This window comes from Apostichopus japonicus, chromosome 2 (assembly GCF_037975245.1).
Source record: "Apostichopus japonicus isolate 1M-3 chromosome 2, ASM3797524v1, whole genome shotgun sequence".
In the NCBI taxonomy this organism is placed as follows: domain Eukaryota; kingdom Metazoa; phylum Echinodermata; class Holothuroidea; order Aspidochirotida; family Stichopodidae; genus Apostichopus; species Apostichopus japonicus.
The window spans coordinates 11,849,335-11,871,365 of NC_092562.1; the positions used below are offsets into that span (position 1 = coordinate 11,849,335).

At 35.7% G+C, this 22,031-nt stretch overlaps 1 protein-coding gene and 1 long non-coding RNA gene across 12 annotated transcripts in view; one reads left to right on the plus strand and one right to left on the minus strand.

The window, feature by feature from the left end:
* Nucleotides 1-22,031, plus strand: part of LOC139978210 (uncharacterized) — a 264,286-nt gene that overhangs the window by 31,132 nt on the left and 211,123 nt on the right. For all 11 annotated transcript variants that reach the window (XR_011796925.1, XM_071988242.1, XM_071988196.1 and 8 more), the window contains exons 4-8: nucleotides 5,808-5,921; nucleotides 6,708-6,953; nucleotides 7,811-7,921; nucleotides 9,068-9,160; nucleotides 13,427-13,546. Coding sequence is in view for 10 of the 11 variants with exons in the window: in XM_071988242.1 (XP_071844343.1) it covers nucleotides 5,808-5,921; nucleotides 6,708-6,953; nucleotides 7,811-7,921; nucleotides 9,068-9,160; nucleotides 13,427-13,546 (684 nt within the window). In the remaining variant the exon portion in view is untranslated. The remainder of the gene's footprint in view (nucleotides 1-5,807; nucleotides 5,922-6,707; nucleotides 6,954-7,810; nucleotides 7,922-9,067; nucleotides 9,161-13,426; nucleotides 13,547-22,031) is intronic.
* On the minus strand, nucleotides 214-5,336 carry LOC139978283 (uncharacterized). Its single transcript, XR_011796935.1, has 3 exons — nucleotides 4,906-5,336; nucleotides 1,615-1,764; nucleotides 214-777 (listed from the first exon to the last, which is right to left on the minus strand). It is a non-coding gene; the product is annotated as an uncharacterized lncRNA (long non-coding RNA).

A 22,031-nucleotide genomic window follows, 5' to 3' on the forward strand; every position in this document is an offset into this window, starting at 1 on the left:
GCATGCTAATTTGGGGACAATACTACATAGCCCACCTCGAAAATATCCTGTAGCCTACTCTGGATAAACACTATCTAATATGGAAGAAATGCTTTGGTTAAAGTATGAATATGGTCACTTGAACATTAAAAATGCAAGTGAGATAGTGGTAAGTTTTCCCTGCTCATGGTTATTGTATATAGTTGAACTCAATGTAAGAATGACAATGATGACATCAATTATGTAGTTTACTTACACTATGAATGAACATGCAAATCAATGCTAAATACTACAGAAAGGAGAAGGATACATAACGCACTGAATGCAACAATCAATGTTTGACACCATGGAGAAGATAAATTCTTATGATACATTGCACTAGCTTAGTAACTTCATTTTACTGAGACACCATGTTTGTTGTTGTCTGTTATGGTACAGTTTGTTCAATTGTCTTGAAGCCTTGTGATATCTACATTCTGGATACTTGTTACTCCCATTGTCCACTCTTGTGTCCTTGATGTATGGTATTTAAATAAGCTGAGAAACTGCTTTGACATCAGCTATTTCAAAATTGTCCGTATCCATGTTAACAACGTTCACTATGCAAATCCATAGCTTTCACTGGAGAACAAGAAATATGACAATCATCTTACGTAAAGTAGAGAAGCACACATTTATTGATGAAACAATCCAACACAAATACTTCCAGTTCCAACCCTTATATCTGCTTGAAAAACATCCATCATGCCATAACGCTATGCTGTGCTGTACTGTTCCTCTAAAGGATGTTCTGTACATCTGTAATGTGAAATGAAAATGGAAAAAAGACATATTTATGGCATTGTGTGAGGACAGAAGTGTCACAAAGATATACCTGTTCAAATGATTTCCAAGATATGATTTATTTGATTTTAATTGCAAAAGAGACATTCAGGCTCATAGCCAAGGTAACTGGGTTGGAGCCAGCATAAATGTTATGTTTGTTTATTCACTGAGATTGTAACTTGCACTCATTGTAATAACTAAAAATTATTGTTCAAATCTGGGTGAAAGTAGACCCCTTAATGATGCCCCTAACACATTAAACTAGAAATATAGCTCACACTCAAAATTTGCCAAAAATGTCAATGTCTTTGCTGATATGAAACTATATGCACATGACAACCTGATCAGATGACAACTACAGTATAGGCAGTTAAGAGTAACTATCTTTAAGCAGTGCAAGTACTGTACTGTATGTACGAATGATGCCACATCATCATGAAACATTAAAAGAAAACATAAAGAAAAAAGAATAAATGTACAATTTTTGAACACAAAGTGCTTCAGGTATTAAAATGTCTTTATTTTTCAGAGATAAGGAAAAATACTACAGGTACTGTTATCATTAACTTGTGGGGTTTGAACATTTTTGGGTCCCGCACATTTACAGACCTCCAGTGGCTGTATTAGCACCATATTTAGCACTACATGTCTGTGTCATTAATATAACATAATACAATAAATGAATAAATGTGTCCAATGTCCTAAATCTGGTTAGTCATATACAGTCCTACAGTAGTAGACTGCAGACCTAGTTAAAATGTAGACTTATTTACAGCATGGAATGGTTACAGTATGTAATAAAAAAATTACCAGTCTCCACTGGGGTATAGCTGCTGGAGTGCATTGCTGCATCAGCCTCTGTTGGGCATGGCCTTTCACTGAGGAACTGGTGTTATCTTTTCTGGTTGATCAGTTTGGATACCAACCTCTCGAGTTTCTTAATTGGACACACACCTTCAACTGAAAAAGTCAAATAATACCGGGATGTGCAAAGTAAATAATATATCAGTATGCATACTGTACGCAAAGCAGGGAAGTGCTCATGAATATTTGAGTGCCAGGCAGATTGGGCGGTAGTGTGATCCACACCCTGGGAGAGGGATTTCATGGGTGGGGTACCCCCCCCAAATGGACAAATTTTGCACATGAAGTATGCTTAGGTGGTGCTATATTCCTATTCTGTGCCATATATTCTCCCAGATTTTGGTTATGGTAAAACTTATTAAATTATCATCAAAAAGTACTAGGCGAAAAAGGTTAAATACTGTTTGTGCGGGGCGGCATTCAGAACTGCTGGGCGTACAGTAGCTGCCCAGTGTGAGTAAATCCCTGACATAGTGAATTATATAACTTCCAACATAAATTACTGAATACCACATTTTGCCCTTCACTAAATAGTCAAAAATTCAAATCAATTTTGCAAACACAGAACAGTAATAACACTACTAGTTAATACAGAACTTTGCTATTGGCAGCATAAATTCATCACATCTGCTTTATGATAGTGTCAACTCTGCAAGTATTCAAGAATGGTCCATTTACTAACATAGTGCAAACCTAAACTAGTGATGTGCAACAATTTCCATTATATTTCTATTTCTATGTTAGTAGTATACACCTGCAGTTTTATAACTCATCTACTTATACCTTACATACACTAAATGTCATAACGTTTGATGTTACAATGGCAATGTTCCAGTAGGCTTGCTCATACACTAATATGTCACCAAATTTCATCATGTTCAGGGATGCATAATTGCTTTCAAAAATATAGCTAGGCTTTGCTTATTTCCAAGACTAAAAATTACGGAATATTCTACAGGTGTGCCCTAAACAATGAAGTGTTTAAAAGATATAAACTATAGAAACATGATATGGTATATAATGGGTGACCATTCTAGTTCTCTCACAAATCAGTAGTATCATTTTCATTTTGTATAATTTTTAGAACTGCATGATCAGATTATGTGTAGAGCTATGAAGCCTATGATGTTGTTATATTTTGGCAAAAGTCTTTAATTTCTATATCATGATCAAATTATCAATTATTGTAAGACGGACTCAACTACCCCCAGAATGGTGCGTCATGTCCGATGAAGCGCATATTTGGTGCGTTATTACAACTACAATATGTGCTTCAGTGTCCGTCAATGTGTCATGCATGGTGTATCCTTTAAATTAAATGTGATAAATTTTGTCGAACATAAAATGGTGGCATTCACAATTATTGGTGACATTGATTTGTTTATGTTGTCCTTGATTTTATGATTAAACAACGATGATAGCAAACTATCATGTTATGAATGCATAAGCATGTGAACAATATCTACTATCCTTCACTAATTCAACAAAGGAGCCCGTAGAGCTAGTGTAGCTTCTTTCTGAGAAGGCTTTTGAGTTTTGAATTAATTTGGAAAACTTAGTAATATCAGTTATCACTTTACACTACAGTTACAGGAAAAGCCGCTACCGTTTTTTTTAAGTTACTATAGCAAGTTGGGAGTATTATAGGCAAACTCTAATTTGGGTGAAAGAGTTTAAATTACAAAGTGGCTATTCTTACGACTAGTCGTAACAAGAATTCCCTTTTACGCATGCACAGTTGCTTTAACGTGGCTATTTTTACGACTAGGAGTACTCTTTTAACGACTAGGAGTAACAATATTTTCCGGTTAAGGGTTGGGTTAGGGGTTAGGGTTAGGTTTACCCCTACTACATGCGCAGTTGCTTTATTTACTTTACTGCGCATGAATTCGCCGATGTCGTAAGAATAGTTTATAAGTAATTGTTACGACTAGTTGTAAGAATAGCCACGGCCTTTAAATTAATGCGTACATTTTTTCTTTGCAAGTGGAGAATCATCCACAGCTAAAGTGTTTAAGCGGATTGACAAACAAGTGAGGCAAAGTAAATATCCTAGCCTATGCATATTAGACTTAAAAAAGTAAAAGAACCCAATGCCTTAGTAACTTAATTCATCTTGGAGTTGCTCAGCAGATTCGAGGTTATTTCACCACTTAAGAACCCATTCTCAGACAAAAAAAAAAAAAACTGAAATGGCTACACAAATTAGGAGTCTGTAACTGAGAATGACCATGCATGCAAATATGCAGTAAATTTTCAAGTTGTCAGACTAATTTATTTGTTGCTAGGAACTCTATAATTGTGCTGGTAAAGTAGAGTAGGAAATGAAAACAGTTACTTTATTGCGTATAGGCCCGTCCCTCACTTCCCCATTGCATACTAGACTTACAGTTACAAAAGAAATATGCCCATATCAAAAATGCTCTTGACAGGAATAACCATCAAATTGAGGCAGGCCCTCCATGGTGCATCATTTTATAAATCTGGGCCTGGAGCTAGGCTACAGTAGTCCTACTTTTGCTATTGCTCCGCTCATGAGAAGTTGCATTTCTTTCGAGTTTAATTTTCTTGTGGGGAGATCTCCCTACCAAATCCATATTACACTAATGTAGGCTTAGTCCTATTCATATTTGCAAAGCTACCGAATCATAAACCAAACACATGATACCGCACACTTCCATACTGATCATGCTTAGTAGGCGAATATAAGTAGAAAAGCATAAATAACACTTCATGAAATGTTCGGCCTAGGCTAGGCTACAGTTTGTACAGCAGCCTGCACTGCAGTAGCATGGACACTGCGGAGTTCGGACACCTAAGCCTTAAAACACACCAAAACTATTTCTCATGGTATAAATCACCTGAAACTATACTTGGTATGGTTGGGTCATTTTGGAGAGAAAATAACTGTAGCTTCGTAGTTTTTCGTGCAATTGGCTCTTGCTGTAGGTTGTCTTATCGTGAAATCGCGTATTTCTTAGGGGTGTCCGAACTTCGCAGTGTTCCAAACTTCGCAAAACTGACTATACTACTACTGTACTAGCCTATGTCTCTCGGTGTATTAGGCCTAGTTGCCTTAGTTTGTAGTACTCGTAGTAGTAGGCCTAGCTAGCATGATCTATTGAACAATATAACAATGAAGCCTACGGCAGACCAAACACTTCGGCCAGAAAACAGTATGCAGTAGCCTAAATAGTAAATATATAACGTTAGTCGTTAGCATAATTTGCTGCCTACCTTCTCGTATGATCTGCCATGCCAGTAAATGCTCCGCGAAGGTAGCATTGGTCATTTTGTCGATCCCCGATCTCTGTTTCAGTAGATCGTTTTTGGAGACCCAGTCCACGTACGTAGCACCAGCTCAAGTACACTTTTCATTTCATGTCCGTTTTGTCGCTCACTGCTTTTGGCATTAGGACCCACAATAAAGCAACCTGTGCCTTCCACCTCAACAGCGCGGCGACGCGGCCGCAATATACACGTTACGTGTATTATGCTACCACTGCATGAAACTGTGCTATACATTACGTATATTTACATACAGGGTTTACACTGTACACTGGCAGTATATTACAAATACCGTGTCACGTGATTAACGGTGAACCATCCAAACCTATGAAATTGGCCCGCCCTCTAAAAATTTCCTAGCTGAGAGTGTGCTTTTAACTTTGTCTATTATGTGCAAATCACTTCCTGGACAGTTCTTTACACACTAAAGCAGTTGATTAATAGAAGAAGACAACTCTCATATGTTGCGTGATGATGTTTGAGCTCCAGCTGTTAAAATATTGATGGAATGAAGAGAATCATAACCCACAGAACCATTCTTTCTGATTGGATAGATTTTGTGAAATTTTTATTTTGAATGTCATTGACATTATTGTGATGATTAGCCAAGATGCAAGAGATATATGTGAAAGGCTCAATCTCCAAACTGATATGAAATGGTTTGATTACTTGACTAACTGCCAGGAATAGTGTTTGTGTTTGACAAGTAACATATATTATAAGCATGATAAATGAAATAACTTTATGTCTCATGTTATGTAATTGAAAGGTTGTAATATGTTATAGAAGTTTTTCTTTTGTAAGTTATCATGACAGCTGGTGTTTAATGTTGTTTTCTCACTGTCTTTCAGCTATCTTTGCATATGTGAATCCTGTAGTAGTAACAGTTAGTGAAGGAAACAATGACCATGATGTGACGGTACAAGTCTGTCGACAACCAGACAACACACAAATAACATTGCAAGGTTTGTATGAATTACTTTATAGAGCATGACTTTATAATGTAACCTATACTTTGTGATTTAAATAGTTGTTTCATTATCATTTCTTTTCAATGGAAAACATATTGATATATTTTCCTCTATAACCAACAATAATGAAAAACCAGTAACAAAAATTTCTTAACACAGTGACCAATTGAAAATAGAGTAAAACAATTTGTGCTCTAGTTAGTTATTATTAAGAATTCATCCACCATAAATATTACCCCACAACATACTACAGCATGCATCAGCCAGAGGTTAATTTATGTGTTGTTCTATGTTTTTCATCTCATGGCTCCTACGTAGTAGTATGATATGGAGTACTTTGGTTTTCCCGCTTACTGTGTCCGTGGTGCACTTATCACTGTCAAATTTGCAGTATGTCATGTGGCTGGAGTGAATACAATGTAGTCTGTATACAAAATGGTTCATAAAGTTTTTTACAAAGATCAAAGATCTTTCCTTCAGTTGCCCATTTCTTTATTTATTCTGACTGTATGCTATCTTTAAAGCTAGCCCGGTGAGGTATTTAGGCATGGTTATGTGATATGACTTGCAAGCTACACAGGTATAAAAGTATAATGGCAAGCACTATAAAATATGTGGCTACCAGAGTATGTGATCAAACATCATGGGGAGTGGTCGAAGAATAACTTGTTCAGAAATGGTGTTTATTGTGATTCCCTACCTAATAAATTACTAATATTCTTCACTCTGTGCACATCAAATATCTTCAGTATTTCTGTATTAGTTATCTCTTATTTGCAGTGTATACATCATCAGGATCAGCTTCTAGTGGCATTGACTATGAGAACATTCCCTTCTCCCAAGATGTCACCATTCCTATGGGACAAGTCTGTACAAATGAGACTGTCACAATAAGAGCTGATCAAATGTTTGAGCAGACTGAGGAATTCAGCCTTGTCCTATTGATACCAGAAGCATTGCAACAATTTGTATACACTCTGCCTGGTAATACACAAACCACCATTACAATAATGAATGATGATCCTGGTAAGTCTTTACTTTTAAGTTAATTTGATAGTATTAAAAAGCTGTTGTGATGTGTTAGTCTTCAATTAAGTTACAGGGTATTGAAGATGGGGTGGATATTCCACATGACAACGTCTGGTGTTTGCAATTAATAACCTACAAATTATTAGTTCTAGTGAACACATTATCAGCAGTTAATTTGGTTATTAATTCAGCATAATCTATTTTTCATTACAACATGGCTGTTGGCAAAATGTTCAAATTTTAGGTAAAATTTTCTAATGTGCAGCCTAAGAAGAAAGTCAGCTTTAAACTTAAAAGTGATCCAGCATTCGAAATGCTGGCTTTTTCAAGCCTTACAAACTTGTTTCAAAGTGACAACATTATTATCATTAAGAAAATAAACTATTGGTTTTGCAATTTTCATATGTGTGAAATATGTTAAATCATATCAAATTTAGATTGTTTATTTTTTATTTATTAAAGACAAAATAGATAGTAGTGGATAATAAAATGCCAGATTTGTTAAATGATCCAAACGGTACACAATTGTATTGCTTAAAAACATTTTTCAAATGATTGTAAAACTGTTTAATGTGTAAGTAGCAACAGAACATTTACATTTTTCACAAGGCTTAAAATGCACAGGAGGTATAAATCTGCATACTCCCAAGACACAAATGAATTACTAAATTTAAGTACAAAGCATCCAACTAGCTACATGGTTAGTAAAAGATATAGAGCATTAATTAATCATCCATTACTATTGTGCAAGCATTTTTATCATTTTAATCCAGAGAAGACCATTACTCAATAACTGTTAGTGTGATTCTTTTGTCCATCTGAGTGAGTGAATGCTATTGCTTCTCTTCTTACAGTTAATTGTGATCTTGAGCATCCATGCTTCAATGGTGGAACTTGTCGTCCATCTGTATTACAGAAACCATGCACTTGTCCAGCTGGATATGCTGAACCATTTTGTACAACAAGTATGACATCATCTTTTTGTTTCTTCAAATACATCTTTGCATTTGTATACTGATAAATTAGTTAAAGCAGTATTATGTAATAGTTTCATCATATCAATCGTAAGTAGGTGTTACTCAGTATGCAGATTAACATGAATTTTCATTAACTTCACATAAACTTTCAACTTATTACTTTCCTAGCTTTTTACATTACAGTAGTTTGTTTTCAGTGCTTGCCGCAATGTTTGCAAATTTTATGCATCAGCTTGAGCTTTATCATTTAAATCAGCTTGGGCTCATTGAATATGTTATGGGCTTTACAATGTCTGTAATTTAGTGAGATATTGTCAGTATGAGACTCACTGAAGCATTGTAATCCTTCATATAGGTTAACTAAGTTGTATCATTATTTTATATTTAAGTTATAGAAGATGTTATTTACACTAATTTGCAATATTCCGTCCTAAGTAGTGGATTGAGCGTGCCTTTAAGTTATAGACAAATTGCTAATTAAACCAATCAACAAAATCTATTCTTTACTCTTAACTTATTTCACAGAATCAATTTTTGTATAACTCCAATTTAAAAAACCCTTTTCATTATGGCTAGTATGTGCTAAAAGTTTGCAAATCTGCTTCTTTACTTGTACGAGTATTACACCTAATAGCAGGTCACTCTTCCATGAAATATCATTTATGCATTAGGAAAGATAAATGGTAGCAAAGTGTTCAGGCATGTGTACATAGATACAAATGTTAAAACCAGATGACTGGAATGTTAGAGCTATTGTTTCTTGTTTTAAGTGTCATTAATGTTGGAAATGTGTATTCAGATGCACATACACAATATGATCCTTTTATCATTACTACTTGATACCATTTATCAACTTTTGTTATAACTTGCTTCAGTTTATTTTCTTAATTAAAAGAAAGTAGTATGAGGAGAAGAAAAACATTGTCTTTGATAACTGCTTATGCATTATAAACTAATCTCAATGTCAAAGGAAGTAATTGTGGAATTGGCAGAAATTTCTTTCTTGTACTTATTTGTCAATGGGAAATATCATTCTGATTTATAACTAAAATCAATATTAAATATATTGTGCATTCTAATGTATGTTGACATTCGTTGTAATTGAATCCATATGATGTATTATTCTCCCAATAGGGTGTCGCTTTGATACCTGTCAGAATGGAGGTACCTGTAGTAATGGTGTGTGTTCCTGCAGTCAAGGATTTGCAGGTCCAACATGCCAGAGTGGTTAGTATCATTAAATCCATTGTAAGTATTCAGTATCATTTAAAGGATATTCCAAGATTATTTTGAGTATTACTATGATATATTAAGGTCCAAATTTTATTCTTAATGATGGAAATACTACCCAATAGGCAAACAGCAAAGTAATTACCCTGTCCAAATAGTGTCCGACTGGTCCAAAAGTTAGCAATTAATGATACTTTGCATAAACGTCTTTCTCCTGTTACACTTTTATCTTAAATGATAAAAGGGAGAAATGCTTCATGTGTATCATTCTGAAATTAATTTGTATCGTCCAAAATTAGTAAAGTTGATCCAACCAGCAATTTCTGTAATGTTAGGTAACTGATTTTGGTTTCAATAAATCATAACCATGTTTAATTTATGCTGTATGCATCTAGGTATGTGTGTAAGGGAATATGTACAATGCCTTGCTGTAGTAGACATGTTATCTTAATATTAAAGGGAAACTTGGATGGATATCAAAGTTGATTGTGAATGTCTCATGTTTAGATCGAGCTCAGACTAATTTAAAGTATCAATCGATTTGAGTGTTTTTGGTTCCTTGCTTTAGCAAAAGGAACCTATGCAGTCAGGTTGGCGTGTGTGTGTATGTGTGTGTGGGTGTATGTGTGTGTGTCTGTGACACTTGCTTGGGTACGCTCTATCTCAATAAGGAAATGTTGGATTGAGGCCAAACTTGGACTATGGATCCGCCATATGGAGAAGGTGTGCCCTATTGTTTCTGGTGCCCACAAAGGTCACCAAAGGTCAGTTATGGTCCAAAAACCAAAAATGTTAAAACTGCAATAACTCCCAGTGCCAACGTGTGACAAGCTTGATATTTTGGAACAAGTTGTGAACTGGTTAGGGGAGCATTTTCAAACTTAACGGTCATGTGATCCGAGGTCACCAAAGGTCAATTAATGATAAAAAACTAGTATTTTTGCGATAACTTGAGAACAAAATGTCCGTTAGGGTTGGGAGTTGCTTCAATGTTATCCAATTGTTGACCCGCATCTGGGTGACCCTTGACCTCAATTTGACCTCTGGTGACCTTTACATGTTTTTGTGGATTTTTACAGTTTCGATGCTATTTTCAGATGTCAAAGGTACCTTCTGATCATAAATGTCAATAGGTTGACCCTGTGTGACCTTTATGTGCGAAGTTATATGGGGTCAAAGTTTTTCGGTCGGAGTTAGGATGGTTGTACAGACTTGTCGTTTTGTTTTTTGGAATCAGGAGATTAAACTACATCTGAAACCAAGGTCAAAAGGTCAAAGGTCACATTAGAAAAAATGTGCTTATTTTGGGAGAAAACGAGGAAAAAAGGAAATGTTTGGTTTTGATGCTAGATTTGGATATCAAAGGTACCTTCCGATCAAAAATGTCAATTGGTTGACACCCGTGTGACCTTCGTGTGCGAAGTTATACGAGGTCAAAGTTAATTTTCAGACATTTAATGCAACAACTCCCAGTTCCAAGGTGTGACATGGTTGATATTTTTGGACAAGTTGCAAATGGTATAGGGAAATATTTTCAAACTTAAGGGTCATGTGATCCGTGGTCACCAAAGGTCAATTAATGTTAAAAAACTAGTATTTTGGGGGCAGAAAATGGGCAAAGAAAAAATGTTTGAATTTGTTTAGTTTGATGCTCTAATTTAGGTCTCATCAATCAAAAATGTCAATAAGTTGACCCAAGGTGACCTTTGTATGTTAAGTTATATGAGGTCAAAGTTAATTTTCAGACATTTAGTGTAATAACTCCCAGTGCCAAAGGTGTTACACAGTTGATATTTTGAGGCAAGTTGCAAATGGTATAGGGGAATATTTTCAAACTTAAGGGTCATGTGATCCGAGGTCACCAAAGGTCAATTAATGTTAAAAAACTAGTATTTTGGGGGCAGAAAATGGGCAAAGAAAAAATATTTGAATTTGTTTAGTTTGATGCTCTAATTTAGGTCTCATCAATCAAAAATGTCAATAAGTTGACCCAAGGTGACCTTTGTATGTTAAGTTATATGAGGTCAAAGTTAATTTTCAGACATTTAGTGTAATAACTCCCAGTGCCAAAGGTGTTACACAGTTGATATTTTGAGGCAAGTTGCAAATGGTATAGGGGAATATTTTCAAACTTAAGGGTCATGTGATCCGAGGTCACCAAAGGTCAATTAATGATAAAAAACTAGTATTTTTGAGGTAACTTGAGAACAAATTGTCCGTTAGGGTTGGGAGTTGCTTCAATGTAATCCAATTGTCGACCCGCATCTGGGTGACCCTTGACCTCAATTTGACCTCTGGTGACCTTTTCGTGTTTTGTGGATTTTTACAGTTTCGATGCTATTTTCAGATGTTAAAGGTACCTTCTGATCATAAATGTTAATGGGTTGACCCCCGTCTGACCTTCGTGTGCGAAGTTATATGAGGTCAAAGTTAATTTTCAGACATTTAGTGTAATAACTTCCAGTGCCGAGGTGTTACACAGTTGATATTTTAAGACAAGTTGCAAATGGTATAGGGGAATATTTTCAAACTTAAGGGTCATGTGATCCGAGGTCATCAAAGGTCAATTAATGATAAAAAACTAGTATTTTTGCGATAACTTGAGAACAAATTGTCCGTTAGGGTTGGGAGTTGCTTCAATGTAATCCAATTGTCGACCCGCATCTGGGTGACCCTTGACCTCAATTTGACCTCTGGTGATCTTTTCATGTTTTGTGGATTTTTACAGTTTCGATGCTATTTTCAGATGTTAAAGGTACCTTCTGATCATAAATGTCAATGGGTTGACCCCCATGTGACCTTCGTGTGCGAAGTTATATGAGGTCAAAGTTAATTTTCACACATTTAATGCAATAACTCCCAGTGCCAAGGTGTGACAAGGTTTATTTTTTTGGACAAGTTGCAAATGGTATAGGGGAATTTTTTCCAACTTAACGGTCATGTGGTCCAACGTCACCAAAGGTCAGCTAATGTTAAAAAAGTAGTATTTTGGGGGGAGAAAATGGGCAAAGAAAAAATGTTTGCATTTTTACAGTCATGCTCTATTTAGGTCTCACCGATCAAAAATGTCAATTGGTTGACCTTCGGGTGACCTTTGTGTGTGAAGTTATGTATACAAGTTCAAAGTTATTTTTTTTAATTTAATGCAATTAAATCTCAATGCCAAGGTGTGACATTGTTGATATTTTGGGACAAGTTGTGAACGGAGTGGTGGAACATTTTGAAACGTAAAGGTCATGTCATCTGAGGTCACCATTGTTATCATATCTGTTAGCACGCTTGTAGGTCTCTTATATTTCTTACATTTTCGACGCCATATTTAGATCTCAAAAGTGCCTTTTGATCCAAAATCCGATCACATTTTGTGATCACAAAAGTGTTGGCTATAGTGTTGGTTACTTTATGGGAACATGTAGGACCACAATTACTTGGACTATTTGAGCCCAATCTTGCTTGATAATATTATGTGTATTGTCATATACCCCAAGCAAGGAACCACAGTGCCCTTGGGCTCTTGTTATAAATTTTTATCCTATCAAATCTAAGATCATGTTTGATATTAAGTACAGCAAACCATTGACTGAGATATTGCAACGCAGTTAGAAGTATAAAGTAATAGTAAGAAAACAGCTTTTGTTAGCAGATTTATCAATCTTACGCAACTTTAGGAGAATATATGTGAAATCAAAGCTTGCAACAATTTGAAAGATGCATCTGCTATAGTTTATGTTCCAATATCACAAACATTTTCAAGAACCATGTTATTTGTGGAACAACAAATTTATGTTTTACATGCCAATTCCCTGTGATATTTCCTTACTCCAAAGTTGTTACATATGCATACTTCATGATTGTCATATTTATTGTTGTAACATTGTGTGAAGCTCATTTTGTGTTGAGCTCAGATTTGAGTCTCATAGAAGTGAGCAGAACTCCGCAAACTTATTAGTAAAGTTGCAGTACAAATTTTCCTTATCATTGGTACTAAGCAATGGGAAAGTATTTGGCAAAAGGTGTATCGATGTGAATACCATAGCCCCCTCCCCATCTCCACCCAAATAAAAGTTTATGAAATTAACCATGTACTTACTGTTCAGCCTGCAAAATCACTTGCTCATGTATGTATATACGTTAGGTGTGATGAATTTTAGTTGCATTAAGATGTAAATTCATATTTTGTGGTGGCATTATCTTAGTGTCAGAATATTTTCCATTTATTATGTTATGTAAATAGACATGTTTGTTAATGTTCTCGTCTTGCAGAAATTGCAGTATATCTTAGTCCATTAGAAGTGTCAGTTACAGAGGGGAATGTGGGTGATGATATAAGTGTCCGGATATATGTTTGCAGACAACCATCCACCTTGACAACGACTGTTCCAGGTTAGATTTGAATCTTAAGTTTGTAATTGCATTTACTTCAAAAGCAAATTATTGATGAACTCATATTTGATATTTGGATCCACCTTAGTAGCTACAAGAACAATTTTGTTTTACATATAGGTCAAAGGTCATTGGAGATCACCAGAAGTGTGACAACTTTGTTAACACTATAACTTGAAAAGTACATGGTGTTCTACTTCATAGTTACTGATTAACTTTGTACTAGAAGCACATTTTTTCTGTTGAGGACAACCGTTTTAAGACCAAACTTAATTACTTCAAAAGCAAATCTTATTGGGAATCCAACTAAGTGTATGAACCCTATTGGTTTCTACGGTATGAACACCTGGTTCACACTATAACCAAAAGTACAAGAATGCTGGCTCTTTTTTGTAGAGGTCAAAGTTCAACAGGTTAACAAGTTTTATAACCTACTGAACACAATGCCTCCAAAAGCAAAGCTTGTGTGACGTTCATGCAGTACTTAGCAAACAACCTTTATAAGTTCACATATTTTATGAAGATGAACGGTCACTTTGAGGACACCAGAGATCAAAACTCTGAACAGTAAATGGTATAATGTAGAATTAAGCTTGGATGAAATTCATACATTGTGTAAATTCACTTAGTGAGTAGCAGAATGCTATATTGTAATCTGTGGAAGTCTATGTTCATTTTAGGTCAAAACTGAACATGTACAATATTACAATGAAGCGTTCACTTGAAAGTTGGCAAGGAGCCCCTAAGCCTGTTTGTTTTCTGTTGTTATTCATTGTTGGAGGCAGAATGAATCCATGTGGTGATGATTTGTAAAATAAATATGTGGATGACCATAAGTGTGTTCCAAAGTGTGAAATTAAAGCTTATAGACTGGATAACTCCACACTTAAAGTACATGGATCCACCATTAGTGAATACAGCATCCCTTTTAATATTTTGGTGGAGGTCAAAGTTCGTTTGACATCAACAGAGGTCAAAGTCTTTTAACCTTGAAAACTCAAAGATTGAAGCTGAGATATCTTTGTACTTGATATTTAGGTCCACCTGGGTGCAAATATCATACTGGAAACAATATTTTGTATTGTTAAATGTTTTGATATCAAGTGTAGCAAGGAATCACTACCCCTTTCGGCTTTCCCCAAGGGGAACAATTGAAGTGACTTGTGACTGTGCCATGCTATTTCACCATAGATTTTTAATGCATAAAATATCACGTTCTAAGCTTGGCTGTTGTGGTCATAGTGGATTTGGCAATGATGACAGCAAGAAAATAAGCTGGAAACAATAGGTAGCCACAGCTTAGAGCTACATGTTGAGTAAGGTTCCTTGTCCAAGCATAGGTACTTGTACTAAAGTAATTGTTACAGGAAACTGAATTGTTTGGGAGAACATAGCCAACATAACATTGTTTCTTTGACATTTTTTACATTGTTTATCAATTTCTTTTTGGAGATGAAGTTTAATTTCCTCATTGCTCAGAAATATCACTTTTCAGTGTGTATTATGTAGCTGGATGTATATGCCTAGCATCAGCTAGAAGTGTTCTGTACTACTATATTGCAGAGACTATTCATTACATTATAGATGGGGATTGAATAATGAGTTTGTGGCGCATGGAATTTTAGACATGCTTGCAACATGGGGGTTAGTTTACAGAAAAATTGTCACTCATAGTTTCTTATATGTGACAAGCTTTTCAATGGGCCTTTCTCTCAGGAGATGTTGATAGTGTGAGCAAGTCTCATGCACCCCTATCTTCATGGTATGACCTATATGCTGCATTTTTCATTTAAATTACAAACTGGTACTTGGTTCCTATCAGGTGGCTCCTAGACAAACCATAAAGCCTGTAAACCAGGCACCACTTTTCACAAAAAAGTGGCTTCTTGACCTCAAAATTTTTATTTCACCCCTTGACATGGGTAAAAGGTCAAATTTACGGCAGTGCTGATGCATGTAAAAAATGCCCTCAATCACCTGGCTGAATTTTTGAAATGTGGAAGAAGGATGCCATTCCATAGGAACTTGTGTCTTAAGTCAAGACCTTTAGAATGAAAACTCTGAAGTCAAATGTTTAATTAAACAAGAAGTCTAATTTTTTCTTATGAATGCAAAGAAAAATGTTGAATGGGTATGCAACTTTCACAAGTTCAGTGTCATCAAGGTACATAGTTACAATGAAGACTGACTTCAAAGGTAAAGAATGACAAATGCTGGGAATAAAACAAGGGTGAGCAACTGTTGAAAAGGCTAATGTGTAGCCCAGTATTTCTATTAAGATTTTAAACTTGAGTTCCAGGGAGGCAACATCCCAAAATTGTTTGCCTTTGCGCATTAAGAATATGCATCCATGTAGTCGACCATAACAACCTGTGTTGTAAAGTTGTCTCTACAAGGACAAACATTCTGTAACTATCAATACACATACTTACCTGTAGGCTGACACATTAAAAAAAAATGCTGTGTTTGAATAGGTATAATGAAAAAGAAATTAAATGAAGAAAACTATAGCTTAGACACAGCAACTGAATGACTGTAAATACTGAGATCATGAAAGCAGGAATTATTGCTCTAAAGGTCTGGATTTAGTTGAATATACACATCATGTATTAGTACTCCCCTACAAAACCTTTATGCAAATGATATAGGAACATGCATGTATGTGTGATGTGAGTGTAATATCCATGAAAAAAAAGAAAAAAAAGAGAAAATAACTTAGTGAAATGTCTGGAAGAAAATTCTATTTGAAACATACTGTATATTTAATCCAGATATTATTTAATTTGATTCCCAACAGTTATTTATTCTTCAACAGCCGGAGACCAAGAAGGCTGATAAACTTTCTCATAATTTTAAGAAACTCTTTTTCCTACTGAAAGTATACAATTTCCCTATGTCATATTGGTCTGCAGTTGTATATGTATCCACCTTTTCCCCATCCACTAAGCAAGTAAACCTAATCACATGCCAATTGACTTGGATTCTTTTTCATAAGACAAGGACGAGTTAGAACGGTCAGGCAACAATTAAATAGCTTAGTCTTTTTGCGTACAAAGGAGATCTGTTCAATAGTTGCATGGAATACTACAGCTGATTGACATGTAGTCAGAATGTAATGTGGCAATGTAAGTCCCATAGCAGAGTGAAGAAAATTGTGACGTCAGAATCAACAAGTCAGTATCAGAGATGTTAGCGTCCCATGTAAATATCAAATATTAACTCAGTCCAAAATCAGTCCTAACATTTTTGATGAAAACAATAGTTCAAATAGTTCATGATAGTCTCTGAAAAAATGCAATCATGGCTGCTCCTATCATGAGCAATGTACTTTTTTTCAATGAATATGGAGATAAAAGAATGCTTGCTGTCAATTCATAAGGGACTATTTATTAGCCAACTAATTCTTTCCTGCATAAAAGGAATGTTCTTACCACTGTATGAATAATCACTCAACTTGCAGCTATACAAACAATCACTGTTAAGATTAACTGGAAGAAGTTTGGACTGAAAAGCATATATGTTAGTTAAATAACAACAACGTTTTCCGATGTTTTTTCATGATTTGTGAGTTTGTGTTTCATTTTCAGATAAAGAGGTTTACAATTGCAGTTCGCTAGCAGTTTCGTGACTTTACCTCCCTGACCAAAGTGTTGAGTCCGAGATGCGGAATCCTGCCCATTTGTTATAACTTTAAATTTTTACTTTTATTTAGCTACAGTTACAGGTCTACATATCGTGTTAAAAGAAATGTTTTTGTTCCTTGCTGGAAGGAAATTAACATATGCAGTCAGGTTGGCGTGTGTGTGTATGTATGCATCTGTGACACTTGCTTAGATCAACAGTAACAGAGTGATGGATATTTGTCATATTTGCTACGTAGATGTATAATAATGAGATTATGGGGTCAAATGTAAATCTTTGCATTACAATATCTCCACAACCTCAAGTCTGATTGCTACCGAACATGGTATACAGTTGTTGCTGAATAGCTGGCACATGCAGGTCTAATTTGTTTGGGACTATCTTGGGCCCCAAAAAATTCCAAGCCAATTGTTTGACTGGGTATGCCCAAATTTTATTTTTACTTCAAATTGATTTTGGGACAAATTCTTTGGGCCAAAGTTTGTGGGCCCAATATTTTTGGGACCACTTTGGCTGACATTTTCTTTACATTGCAATAACTCTGCAACTGTAAGTGGGACTGTGGCCAAACTTGGTATACAGTTGTTAGTAAATAGCTGGTACAAATAGACTTATGCTTTGATCCGTATGCATTTACAGTTGAGTCATACTCTGATCCTCCCCCGCTATTCACCCGATGTAGCCCATCAGGGCAGGCTCCATATCGTTCACTGTCGTTGCACATATTTAGTACCAAGGTTTGACCACATATTCTGGTGTGTTTTCATATGCTTATTACATTTCTCCATGTTGGATGGTTCGGGAAGTGTTATTTTAGGAGTAAACAGCAGTTTAAGACGGACTTATTTAGTCCGCTTTGCGTTGTTAGGCCTTCTCCAGCTGCAGCGATTTTTCAGTTAAGAGCTAATCAAAATCCTTATTGTGTATCATGTGATATGTCAGCTGATACAGAAACTGCTCGGCTCAGCGTTTGTACGTGTTTACAATTCGTCTGCATAACGTACTGCATTACAAGAAAACGATGGGCTGAAAGTCTAACAAAATTTACAGCCAACAGTTGGCAAACCGACGTCAAATGTGCCGAGATATGAAGCAGTTGAAGCTGGCAAATTTCCATGCCTAGAAGATGCTTCCATGATTCAATACCAAACAATAAAGGTAATTCTAAGCCTGTTACTATTACTCATGTTAGAGCATTACTGTGACAAGAAAGTATACATAACTTCCGCAAGTGATAGTAATGCCAACTATGAAAATTTAGGACAAGGCTCTTCAATACCATACTACTAGTTTGCCTTAGACTAGAAGTGATTTACGTAGCACCCATTAAAGGATATATCAACAGCTACTATATACTGCTATCTGTTATTTTATGATACCATTTACTTCATGTTTTATGTGTCATGAAACAAAGAAATGAAATCAACACCAGTGTAGGTTCGATAGGCAGACTGATGTTAGGCCTATCAATATTCAATGTCGGCCTAGGCCTATGGTCTAGCCTGGAGTCTTGGATTAATTTGTCAAAACAGAGCCTAACTAAGCCTAGAGCATGTCTCTATGGCTGCTGGTAGTACTGGCACACACAAACAAATGTAGTGTGTAATGTAGCTTATATACAGGGCAATATAAAGTATATAGGCCTAGGCAATGCTACAGTATTGCCAAGTCTCAGATCCCTTGTACAGATCCCCTTGTACACCGAAAAAAGTGAGTTGGCATTTGTAAGTTTCCAGCTATTTAGCATCAGCATGGCACTTGATTTAGTAGCACCTATAGTCTTATTACAGCTCTTTAAAAATTTCGAATAAAATATTTTATATCAAAGCATCTTGCTTGGTTTATTCTACTTTGATGCATGTATGGTGAGGCCTTCTTTTAGTATGGGAAATCCTGTCAAATAGGGTTGCATGTGTTCTGAAACCTTTGTAGTGTGTGGGTTTGTAACTATGCCCTACCAAGCTCATGGCTCCAGGCTTACACTGAAATAAATGAAACATCAGATGGCTTATTAGTCAGTTGAATTCCAGTGTAGACAATTAAAATTAAAACCACAGTGTGATGGACAGGACAATTCAAAATACTGTATTAACCAAACAAATTTGGTTTTGATTTGTTGCAGATGAAAGTCCAGGTCCATCGGCGCCAAAGAAAAGAAAATTTGCCTTGCTCCCTCTACAGAGATTTCTCTGGCATAACAAAAATTTGTGGAAAATCACGACTCACTTCGGAAGGAAGAAGATCTTGTAGCGGGCAGACGGACCAGCTGTCTCAGTGTCTGACACGAGATGCTGAAAAAAGGCTCACAGAAGCTGCTGAACAGAGATGTGATGAAAGGATTAAAATGCTATTGCCCAAGACATTATGTTTACACATCATAGAGGAAGACTACTTCACCCTAAGCAAGTGGCTTTGGGTTATGGTCGTGTTGACAGTGAGGACTCAGAAAGGATTGTTTGTGTAACCAAAGCATAACCTGGTTAATTGTTTGTTGCTGTTTATCATTATCTTTCATTTTCCAATTTTGTTTCATTCATTTGATACTTTCCTTTTCTTATTTTGTTTTATTCATTTCACAATGAATATTAAACTTACTTTGGTAGATTGAGGAGATCCCTAAAGTTTCACTTGTTTACTACGGCTACAGGGCAACATTTTGTGGTTAGGTGGCTCTGTGTGACCTTTGTCTTTTTTTAAACATAGTAATTGTTTTGTTTGGTCCTTGTTATCTAGGAATACATGTACTGGCTCCAAGCCTCTACACACTTTTGAGAACTGTGGGAGAAAAAGACAGTTTAATAGCTATTTTGTTTTGGTAGGAATATTCTTGGTGATGGATTTGTATCTACATTGATGAGACCCATTCATAAGCTTAGATTCAGGTTAAGTAATGTGTCTGGTAATTGTTTAGTAACTTAATTGACAGCTGATAGGTCAATGGACCCCAGATACCAGGGAGTGAAGAGCAAGCTGGTCTAGAGCCGTCCAGAGAGCCAACCTACCCCAGAGATGTCCCCCAAGAGAGTGAACCTGCCCCGGAAGTAAACCAAGAAGCAATTATATTTCGCGACTTTGTTTTTGGTTGACACGCCACGATTGTGTTCTTATTTTGTTAGGACTTTTAAGCATTTTATTTTCCAATAAGTTCAGTGGATTTCTTGTTAGACGTAACAGCCCTGATAAGATATGTAAGTTACCCATGTAAATCATTTAAATTTTTCTTCTAAGTTTAAATAACCCCATTGTTTTTAATACAAGATTCATGTGCATAGTTAACCTACTATTTTTCCGTATGTTTATTTGTTTGAGCGTTACGCCTTTTCAAGTTGTCCCATTATGAGTCATCTGGTCCTACTCTCATGGGAAGGTGCTACTTATAATTTTCCAAAACCTAAAAATATATATTTTTGCCTGGTCACTCCATTTTTGACCAGCTACATTTGCATTAAAGGTGAGTCCCAAGGCAGACATCAGGAGACGGCTGGGGTTAAAAATGAATTTATTCAAATTGTTTAACACAGCATAAATGTGTTGTTTTTGAAAAATATCACTGCTTGAAGAATCCAAACAACTCTTAAAATATTCTTTGGACATTCCTCTATTACCTCAGCCAACACATCCTGGTTTTAATACTGTGTTTAATTAATTTTCATCTTGCTGTGACAAGGAACTGCTGTTTAATTGTCATACAGTACAACATATAAGAATGACGTTATTTGTTTATTGTTTACTCTTTACATAACACCTATCTAAACATTCAACAACTGTTGAAATGTTCTTCAGACGTTCCTATATAGCATTCAACCAACATTACCCGGTTATGAATACTGTTAGTGCAAGAACATTTAAATTATGTTATTATCTAGCTTGACAAGAAACTGCTCTATTTTCATTATCGTACAACCTATAGGAGTGACGTCATATGTATATTATTTACTCGTAAAATAACACCTCTCCTAGCACCCAACAACTCTTTAAATTTCATTTTAATATCCCTCCATCACTTTCAACTAACACATCCTGTTTCTGAATAAGTGCAAGAACATTTAATTTTTGGCGTTTCATGTTGCTGTTACAAGGAACTCCTGAGTTTTAATTGTCGTCCAACCTATGACAGTGACGTAATTTGTTGATTGTTTACTCGTAAAGTATTACCTCTTTTAGCATCCAACAACTCTTCAAGAATTCTTAGGACATTTCTTTAAAACATTCAAGCAACAAACCTACATTAAAAAAAAAACTAATTATCATGTTGCTGTGAATAGTCGTTGCTAATTTTCAATTTAGCCCACACTTCATAGTGAGGTCATTTGTTGTTTACATGCAAGATAACATCTCTCCAATCATCCAACAACTCCTAAGAAAATCTCAGGACATCCCTCTTAAACTGTCAACAAAAAACATCTAGGTTCTAATAATTGCAAGACCATTTAAATGCCATAACAATGTAGTAATCAGAATTGTAAATAATGTAAAAATTGTAATTGTAATAATAATTTAAACAAATGTGTACCATATGTTATGATACTTTTGAATAAATGAGATGGAAAAAAAAAATAAATAAATAAATGCCATTTTCATGTTGCTGTGACAAGGAACTGCTGTTGTAATTTTCGTTCACCGTATAAGAGTGATGTCATTTGTTTGTTGTTTACCCGCAAAATAACACCTCAATCATCCAACATCGCGAAAAATGTTCCCAAGACATTCCTCTACAACTTCCAACCAACAACACTTGGTACTAACTATGTGCAACGAAAGTCGTTTGTTAAGCACTTTTTGAAGCCTGCCCCGATAGACTTATGTTGGTAAAAAAATCAAATTGGAAATGAGTCTTGAGCAA